This window comes from Nuphar pumila, unplaced genomic scaffold (assembly GCF_984573655.1).
Source record: "Nuphar pumila unplaced genomic scaffold, dmNupPumi1.hap1.1 HAP1_SCAFFOLD_2240, whole genome shotgun sequence".
Lineage (NCBI taxonomy): Eukaryota > Viridiplantae > Streptophyta > Magnoliopsida > Nymphaeales > Nymphaeaceae > Nuphar > Nuphar pumila.
This window is the reverse complement of record NW_028323878.1, coordinates 11,662-21,115: the sequence shown is the minus strand read 5'-3', so window position 1 is coordinate 21,115 and position 9,454 is coordinate 11,662. Positions and strand designations below refer to the sequence as shown.

The window sequence follows — 9,454 nt, the reverse complement described above, 5'->3', positions numbered from 1 at the left end:
CACATTGTGAGAAGCCGTACGGCCACCTCGTGCCCTCAACATTGTGCGTTGCTTGGAACAAATATGTGCGGATTCACTCACTACACAAACATCAGATTGTGAGAAACATAAAGCAAAGATTACATTGTGAGAAGCCGTACGGCCACCTCGTGCCCTCAACATTGTGCGTTGCTTGGAACATACATAGTCAAGTGAACATCGGCGATGACACCATGCAATTGCCTTCCAAGGCAGCCACATTTCAATGCATGCTGATACACGTGTTCAATACGCATTTAGTGGACAGTCCGGAGCACAAATTTGCAGTCACTGCATCATACACTCACGTGCATTCGTGTAGGTGCCCAATCGTTGTTGATCCATGGTGTGCCCACTCGTCATCTCGGTAAAGATAAGCCCCAACCATAAACACTTCCTGAATCTCCCTAGCAAGGGAATGCAGAAGGTGCTAATCGGCCACGAGTACAGCGACTGCTGTGTCAATATCACCTCGCTTAGCAAATTCTCCTTACTCAAACGAGATATGCCATGCGGAAAAGCTTGCGCTATTTAAAGACATCGAGCAATCTCATCCCTCCGCCGAAGGACGACTTACGATGAGATACACATAAACCAGCTGGAACGCCGCGTACACAGCGATTGCGGACAGCGCGACGTTTCGGTTAAGCTGCCACCCATGCAGCATCGGCACCGCGACGATATACCGAGCAGTCGACGCGAGCGCAAACAGCACTGCAATGCCCAGAGGCGCGGACACCTCAAAGTCGAGAGCCCCGTTGCGCAGCACCGTCGCCACCACCATGAGCCCCAGCCCCCCCGTGAGCGTGAACAGCGGTGAGCCGAAGCACGCGGCGGTGGCCATGGCGGGAAAGCCGTCGCGCGCCATTGTGACGTTTGCGACCAGGTCGCCGACAGAGTTGCCCCATGCAAGGACCGTCACGCCGAGCATCGACTGCGAAAGACCGTGGATGAAGCCAAGGGACTTGCAGGTGCGCACGAGCTCGGTGGCTGCTGTGTCCATCCAGAGGATGCTCATGCCGAACGTGATGACGGTGAAGACGCCTGAGAGCGTGCCGTAGTGGCGGCCGGATGCCGGGTAGATGGAGTAGATGACGACAGAGGAGAAGATGGAACATGTGAGGCCGTAGATGAGTGCATCACTGTTCAGAGCGCTGTCCTCGCGCAGAGCCAAGCCCTTGGCCATCACCTGCTCATGTGCGCGGCGGTTACGGAGACTGAACCAGAGAAGAAATCTCAATCTGCAAGCACTTCAGATCCGCGTAGAATGGGTGCGCAGTTGCGGTGACTGAAGACGAGAAGAATGCCAATCATTAAGCACGCTAGGTCTACGCAAGCGAGCACTACGCCTACAAGGACAGACCCCAATGATACATGGCGCATGATCTTGCGAGAGTATTTCACTCTGGCTTGAAAATCATTGCCTGACGTAAACAACAGGTGGTGGGCTCGCGATTGAATACGAAGAATAAATAATATTGAGCATTCTATTCACAGTGGAGACTGCGTACCCTATGATCTAGAATGCTTTCAACACACCTCCAACTTCACACTCCTCAGCAGGAGAACGGATTGCGGCACTTGTTACCTATGGCGTGTGCCACATGAAGGGCTATCTGATCAAACATGCTTTAAGTCGCATGTAGTATTACCAAAGCTGCCAAGGGAAATGTATGGTGATTGTTGATAGGGAAACTTAGCGGTCGTGCGGCATTGACCGAACAATGGAAAGCTCAACGACCTGCCACTAAGTATGTGGCGCCGAATGGAGGTCTGGGACATTGAAATTACACCAAGAGCCATGTGTCCTCTAATGCAGTTGATTCCAAGTGAGTGAAAACCGAGAGCTGTTCCGAAACCATTCATGTTGCACCTCGCTCGCCTCAAAATTCTGCTGAAAATGCCCCAAACACAGTGAACATGGGATCGGGAAACACATGCGCACTGGGACATCAAGAGCAGAGTGCAACCGGCCGGGTGGGTGTGGCACGTGGCCCTGGCATTGCTGCAGTGGTTCGCCAAACCATCGGATTTTGCGGGTCCAGATGCCCAAAATTCACGAATTCTGTGGACAGTTGGGGACGAAACACGTGCTGGCGCAGGCACTGCTCTTTAGAGACCCACAACTAGCAGGAGGCAGATGGCGCACCACAAACAGGGGGGCGGTGATCGGCAGCAGTACTGCAAACGCTTTGGGGTACGAAACATTATCGTCCATGCCGACCTCAGGCATCGTCAGCCGCAGGAGGCACACAAACGGCATCCGCAACACATCCCCCCATCCGCGGGCCTCCAACGCCCCACCGCGCGCTGATGCGGCCGCCTCCCCCCACCAGCCGAAGAGCTCCTGCCGCGGGCTCGTCTGCGCCGACCCTGCTTCGCCCTCATGGATCAACGGCTCGCGCGCTGTGCCGTCTGTGGCCCCTGCTATACCATTGTCCATGACCGGCCGGAAAAAGGACGGAATCGACGCGAGGGCATTGACTTCGGCGGCCTCTCCTGCACTTCGTATGGGGGGGCAGGGGGGAAGGGGCGCTTTTCCGGCGGGCTCCGAAAGGCAAACTGTGACTGAACCACCGTTGCTCCAGTCTGCGGGGGGCGCCTCAGAGCCCCAGGGACGCAAGAAGGCGGCGGGGGGGGAGGAACACTCGGAAGACTGCGACGTCGGCAGGGGGTTGTGGCCGGTGCTGTTGTATGGGAAGTTGGCGGCGTATGTTGAGGTCGGTGACGAGATATCTGCGGGGAAGCTTGCGTAGCTGCTGCTGTGGGGGATGCCAGGGTGGGAGCGACGCGGGCTCGCTTGCGTGAGGGGGCCGATGGTTGCGCTGGAACGCGTGGAGTTGGCGTGGTCGTTGTGGCCCTCGAGCAGCGCGTGAGTCAGCACCTCCTGGTAGTGACGCGACTGCTCGATCTGCAGCGGGGTGGTCTTGGTGCGATCCACAAAGATGACGTATAGAACAAACGTGACGTAGTAGAGCACCAGAATCGCGCCCTCAATGAGGGTTATCTGCACACAACCCCGACTCTGCTTGCCTCTGGAGATGGAGATGGCAGCACGGATTCCTGTGTAGTGATTGGACTTGCCAGTGTCCATGTGGATGCCGCGGTGTTGTAAGAAACCACACCATCATTCCATCACATAGCTGATGACGATGTATCTTATTGAAACTCTACCGCATCCGCATGGACATCGGCGACTGCATGAACTACTCTAGCGAAGAGCAGGAACTGGACGGCGCAGGCCGAAATCGATTTAGCACTCACGATTAATGCATCATGCATCACAGCACCCCCAGAGTTGAAGGACCGCAACAAATGCATCAGCAGCACGTTTGTGCGACCAGGAGGCATGAGCGGTGGCCAAGCAGCAATCACAGAGGACCTGCATGTTCAAGATAGCAAGCAGCACATGCATCACGACCAGGCCGGCACCGCTGTTGCTGGTTATTGGCAAACGTACAGCACGTCATGGGATGGCAAGGCGCGTCGTGGCGATGGCAAGGCGCCTCGTGGCGATGCGGTCACTCGCATGGCGCTTGGCGCAAGACATGCTGGTCGTGTTCTCGCCCGTTTCAATGCCTGCCTGGTGGCAGGATTACCATAATGATTGATTTCTCGATCGCACGGACGATGTACGAGATTACCGCGCGAGTTACCACGAAGCCTCTTCGAACAACACCACTGCTTGCATGGGCCTCTAAGTTTTCATGACATCAAATCAAATCGAATCGAACCGAAAATACATTGGGCAGTGGACAGGTTCTGGCGTACCCTGCCGTCTATGCAGATGCAAAGCAAGAGTGCCAGCCCGCCGAAGTAGTAGAGGGTGTCTCGGAGGAAGGCGCGGCGCTCGACGGCGGTGGAGGCCTGCCCCGTTGGGACCCCTAGCAAGATGACTGCAGCCAGAACGACGTTTGTTACAAAGAGGCCGCCTCCTACAGGCTCCCCAAGAGCCAGAGGCACTGCACTCGCATCCATCTGCAACAACCCACACACCACAACTTCACCGCAATTTGGGTACTGAACGAACGGCACAGTGCTGATGATGATGAAGCTGATAGGCCTGTGCCGACCAGTTCTTGCTTTTCTATGTGATGTGTTGTTGATGCTGATCGGCTTATGCAGGGGCAATGCGGTGAAGTCCCGGCTCGCTCTTGAGGTTTTTTTTGGCTCGTGCGAGCGGCAGCGCGTTCAAGGCAGGCTTGTCTGTCCCGACCGCTGAAGCTCAGCGAGCTGTTCTCTTTCAAATGTGGGTGCTTGGTTGCTTTCGGCCTGCGCTGTCCAGTTCCTGATCTTATCTGAGTGATGCAATGATAATGTGTCTTTTTACGACACTACCGCAGCCACACGTGGCCAATTAAATGCTGAACTAACCATAAACCATCGGTATACAGAACTGCAACGGTGAAACTTGATCTCAGGCACTCACTTAAAAGCATTTGGTTCCATTCCTCGTTCCAGCAGCACCCCGGCATCTCTTCCTTGCTTGGGTTTAACGAAAGTAGGTGCAACATGCCATCTGCCATCCCACGCAAAGGGAGGTTCCAAAGTAAGCGTGGTGCTAGGGTTCAGTATTGCTGCAACCCTCTGGTTCTTAGCGGCAGTGCTAGCCCATCTGTAGCGAGCCCAGTGGTGCAGTGGCACCTGGCAATCTGGCTTGATTGTCTGCGATCTCTGTTGACGATTGCATTGCCGACTGAAGCGCACCACGAACAGCCTGACTCCCCATACCGAGCCTGAATATCATGTGCATTATGCGTCTTCTACCCAATAATAAGGGCAACAGAGAGGGATTTACAGAGCCCTGGTCAAACGGGGCTGGCGGGGCACGCACCGAGGAGATCGCAGCCAGCTGCGTGAAGATGTCGGGCGCTCCATTGCCGAAGGACAGAAGAGTGGCACCGGCAACGTCGGGAGGGAGGCGGAAAAAGTCGGAGATTACCTCGAGTGCGGGGCAGAAGAATCGCTCAGCTCCTACCATCAAGATGACAAACAGCATCACGATCCACAGCACCATCAGCAGGTTGCTGAGCAGCGGCCTGAACGCATGACGAGCAACTGTCACGAACTGAATTGCCGTGCCACGTAGCTTGCGCGGACGCCCGTGCACGCGTTGCACAGCCATTGCTCCCATCTACACAGAATATGATGCACGCAGCATTTGCGGAGGAAGGATGAAGACTTGCGGCAAGCTACGCGGACGTAACATGATCATCTCGGACCTGATATGACCCAAAGTTCCAGACATCGGTACACAGGCATCAATATGGTGTACCAGCAATGCACAAGTTCAAGTGACTGCAGGTGGCGTGTCACTTCGCGGCATGGCACGGTTATATGTACGTCCGACGGACTCGCACTGCAATACGTAGGTGGCAACTTGAAATTCAAGCCAGTACGTACCATCGTCCCATCACGCAGTAATGGATTTGTAAATACGGGATGATTCCACTGTCGTCTCCACATAGAAGATTGTGCGATTTCACATATTGACACCGATCGGCAGGGAGAACAGCCCAAGGCATGCACTTCCTGTGAACCTGGCTGACATTCCCTGTTTCGAATAGCAAATTCCATGCCATGAAACTGCGGGCATCAGAACCCGCTGCTGTCTCTGGGGGTGGTAATGGATGTTGTAAGGCAAATGCTGATGGAAGCAGCACCAGCATGATTGCGCCCAGCATTACCAACCCTGACGACAGGGCCATCTGTGGTTCACGTCGCATCGCTGACATCTTGGAGCATACAGAGATACTGTCAGGCACTAATTCATTTGAAGTATACCTAAATTATGTGCTCGGAATCGCCCCGCATAGAGCTGCTCTTGTCCCGTACGTGCTGCAAACATGATCCTGGACATTGAGGGTGTATGTCGGCGTGCAAAATAGCTAAGCTGAAGATTCTGTGCACTATCGGTTGCGTAGCAGCAAGAACCTGCATACTATAAGCCATCACGAAACGAATTAAATTTACTTCGTTACTACTCATTGTCTGTCGCAATACTGTCACGGTCTGCGATGAACCGTGACGCCTATCGCACAGATAGTAATGCTCGGAAAACCTGCTCGTGCAGCTGCTCGAGATGAGACAATTTGAAGAATGATACGTGTATTCCATAGTACGCGTTCGCAACTTTGGTTGATTCGACTCTAGCAGGTGTCGGGTATGACTGCTCGCGTCGCGTGCCCCCAGATAATTGCGATGCTTCGCGCTTTGCCCGCGTATTGTTGAGAAGTGTTTAAGCTTCCTGTTCATCCTATGTGCTTGGACAAATGCGCGTTTTGGGATCAGGAGTACGGAACTTGGAGGTTTCGAACCCTGAGCCCAGGGACGAGCCTTTCGACATCGCTAGTTCTCGATTGACAATCGAAAGCGGCGTCAGATTTAGGGACATGCCTCACCTGCGATTCACCTACATCCCTTTGAACAAGATAGGACATTTCATAGAGGGCGAGGGAGGGCGGGGTCTTTGCCAGCTCGTTCAACACGATGTGTTTAAGGATAACGAAGGGCGTGTTGTTGTGTACTCATACAATTGCTCGTGTGGGAAGGAGAGAAAAAAGAGAAATCAGAATCTCGCGCCTGAGATGGTGGTACCTCAAGTTCAAAGACTTAAGGTCACAGAAGAAGAGTCTTGCAAGCTGGGATGTTTTTATTGCATGAGATGGGGTGAAGTAGAGAATCAGGGAGAGGTTGTTGCTGCTGTTATGGTGAAGAATGCTGGTCTTCATGTGCGTGAAGGACAAACTGTTCCTGTTCACGGTCCTGGCTGTGCTGACCCTTACAACCTGACCATCGGCGTAAGGTTGACTGATGCTTGCAAGGATTTTGTGCGAACTGAGCTCTTGCGTGGACTGAAGCCGGAGCAGATCGTGCAACGTGCGCTTTCACTTTGTTTTCTACTGTTCAAATTGAAATTGAAATCGAACAGCTGAGTATAGCGTTGCCATTGCAATGCGCCTACCTGAACCGCTTGAAAGCTTACATCACATGTGTACGTCTGATGAGCTGTGGTTGCTGTTGGGCTGATGTAGCTGACATTCCTCAAGTATATGACAAGGTCTACTGTCTTGAAGATAACAAGCACCAGCAGCGAGCTTTGGAGAGGCCACAGGGCGATGGAACTGACGAGGAGATCGATGACAGGCTACAGCAGGGCATGCTGGCTCGCGATTTTGGCCTGGACAGACAAAACATCAATAACATCCTGGTGGAAGTGCAAAGGGAACATTCTGGCGCAGCAACGATGATGCCGAGTCCATGCAGCTCATGGTGTGCCTCAGTCCTATTCCACAGAAAGCTTCTGCGTTTGGATGTCACGACCGATGAGCCGCTGATCATTGCCACTGCCAAGATGCTGCACTGGGCTGCGAAGTTTGGTCACGGCCGGCCAGTTTCCATGGACTGCACTTGCGGCTTGACCAAGTACGGCTATGCTGTGTGCACATTGACGGTCCTCAACGGCCAGAGGCGAGGCGTGCCTATTTGTGTGGCTGTCATGAAGCGGGAATCTGCTGACGCTTTTGAACTGTCATACGCGAGCTCAAGAAGAAGTTACCTTCCGATTGGAAGCCCTCCATTGTCCTTGTGGACGATGACAAAGCGGAACAGAAGGCGTGGAGGTGTGCATTCCTTACAGAAGCGGTCATACACAACAAAGTACCAACTAACCCAAGTGCCAACTGGGTCGTGGGACAGGCCGGCAAACGGCCTGTTTCCTCTGTGCTGTTGTCACTTACATATCAGTTGTGCTCTGTACCGTGGCAATGGTCGCATATACAACAGATACATGTATTGCTACGCTCAGAATGTGGCCCGCACTTCTTGCCAGGCTGTGAACTTCCCTTGAATGAGGCGGGAGAGTTGTAGTCCGTCTGTTTTTCTCTTAAGCTTTGTTCTGACAGTGTCCTTTTCTCTTGGTTTCTTTTCTCTAGTTTTATTCATCTGTTGTTTGGTTGTCCCTCTGTCTCTTCTGTTCCTTCTGTCTCGCAGTCTCTACTGCTTTGTCATCCAGCGTCGCACCACTTTGCTTTTTCACAAGTTATGATCTTTCTTATATTGAGTCATGACTCCTTTGTGCATCTTGTTTGCAGGGATATTTTCGGGGATGGTCTGCCAATTCACCTTTGCACCTACCACGTGGTCACCGCATGGCTCAAGACGATATGTCAGTACGTCAAGAGGGACAAGAAGCAGCCAGAGGCACAAGCTGAAGAAGGCGAAGTGCCAGCACCGGGCGAGAACTCCTCAAAGAAGGGCACTAGCCACCGGGACAAGATCAAGCGAGTCTTCATTGACATCCATGCTGTCATGAAACACCCAGGTGAAAACACACGGGAGGGGAGTTTGGCAGCTGTGAAGGCAGCATGTTCTGCCTTCTGAAGGAGTGGGCGAAGGAGAGTAGTGTTGTGGAATACGTTCGCAGCAACTGGGAGAAGAACGTTGGTGCGACTCTGAGTTTGTGCTCTTTTTGCAGCATGATGGGTGTCTGCTATGCATGGTGGATCAAGCTAGTGCCACTCTTGGACAGGAAGCACTCTCTCATGTTCTGTGTGATGCATTTGCTTCACGATACCTTTGAACTACAGTCTTTTGCAAGTTCAAAAAACTTTTTGCACACTTAGGCGGTATGGGTACCACTGGTTTGCTTCCAGCGTGCCCCAGCCATTGCGTCAAGCATGAGGCTGTTGGACATCTTGAATGATGTAATTTGAGCTGGTCATACCGTCTCGTAGAGCATCGGGTGACTTTTTGTGTGTGAAGACAGTCCCAGTGTTTCCAGATTGGCCCAACTGGCCACACATCGTTTTTTGACCAGCTGATTGCTGCAGAGATGTGGGCGTTGGGTGTGCGCAAGCATGACAGATCTTTGAACAAACAACTGTACTCTGTGAAGGTTGGCATCGCAAGTTGAAACGCCGTCTCGCTGGGGACCCTTCCGTTCCTCAGCGGCGAGCCGATTGGGTGGTGCACATGCTGATCATCCTGATTGACGATCACATCGGGCATCGTGAGTTGTTAGCATGGGCAGGTGTGCATCAAGAATGTATCCTCTTGTCTACGTCAAGAGCTCTCCTGTGCTCTCCTGTGCCTGTTTGCATGGCATGCGTGCTTTGATGTATGCTTATGATGAGAGACTGGATTGTCGCAGGTCATGCCTACAGTTATTTGTTGCACGACTTGTTGCCGAACCGCATGAAGAATTATTGCTGAGATGTTCAGTGGCCACAGCTTGAAACATAGTTGCCTCGTGCAACTGCATTGCCCGGTGAGTGGGAGCAGCGTTTTCATGAGAGCATTGGCCTGCTTTGTGCATGAGGCCGCATGGGGCTCACGTGTTCTATGAATGTGCAGGGTACACACGCAATCGCAAGGCTGAGAAGGCCATCAAGGACGCGCTTGTGAAAGCCAGTGAGATGGATCCAAGCGCCATCAC

General features: G+C 53.0%; 1 protein-coding gene across 1 annotated transcript; it reads right to left on the bottom strand.

Annotated features, from left to right (window-relative positions):
* Positions 1 to 568: 568 nt before the first annotated feature.
* Positions 569 to 5,143, bottom strand: LOC149808766 (uncharacterized). Its single transcript, XM_089995155.1, has 5 exons — positions 4,853 to 5,143; positions 3,776 to 3,996; positions 3,193 to 3,400; positions 2,175 to 3,097; positions 569 to 1,235 (listed from the first exon to the last, which is right to left on the bottom strand). The coding sequence occupies exons 1-5, from the start codon at positions 5,141 to 5,143 to the stop codon at positions 569 to 571; spliced, it is 2,310 nt and encodes a 769-aa protein (XP_089851281.1).
* Positions 5,144 to 9,454: the final 4,311 nt, after the last annotated feature.

What these genes read in the sequence shown, in the direction of transcription:
- LOC149808766 (XM_089995155.1), bottom strand. Translation starts at nt 5,143, where the DNA reads ATGGCTGTGCAACGCGTGCACGGGCGTCCGCGCAAGCTACGTGGCACG. An exon ending in CCGATGTCCATGCGGATGCG is followed by an intron (nt 3,098 to 3,192) that starts GTAGAGTTTCAA and finishes GACACTGGCAAG; the next exon opens with TCCAATCACTACACAGGAAT. An exon ending in CTGCCGATCACCGCCCCCCT is followed by an intron (nt 1,236 to 2,174) that starts GTTTGTGGTGCG and finishes TCTCTGGTTCAG; the next exon opens with TCTCCGTAACCGCCGCGCAC.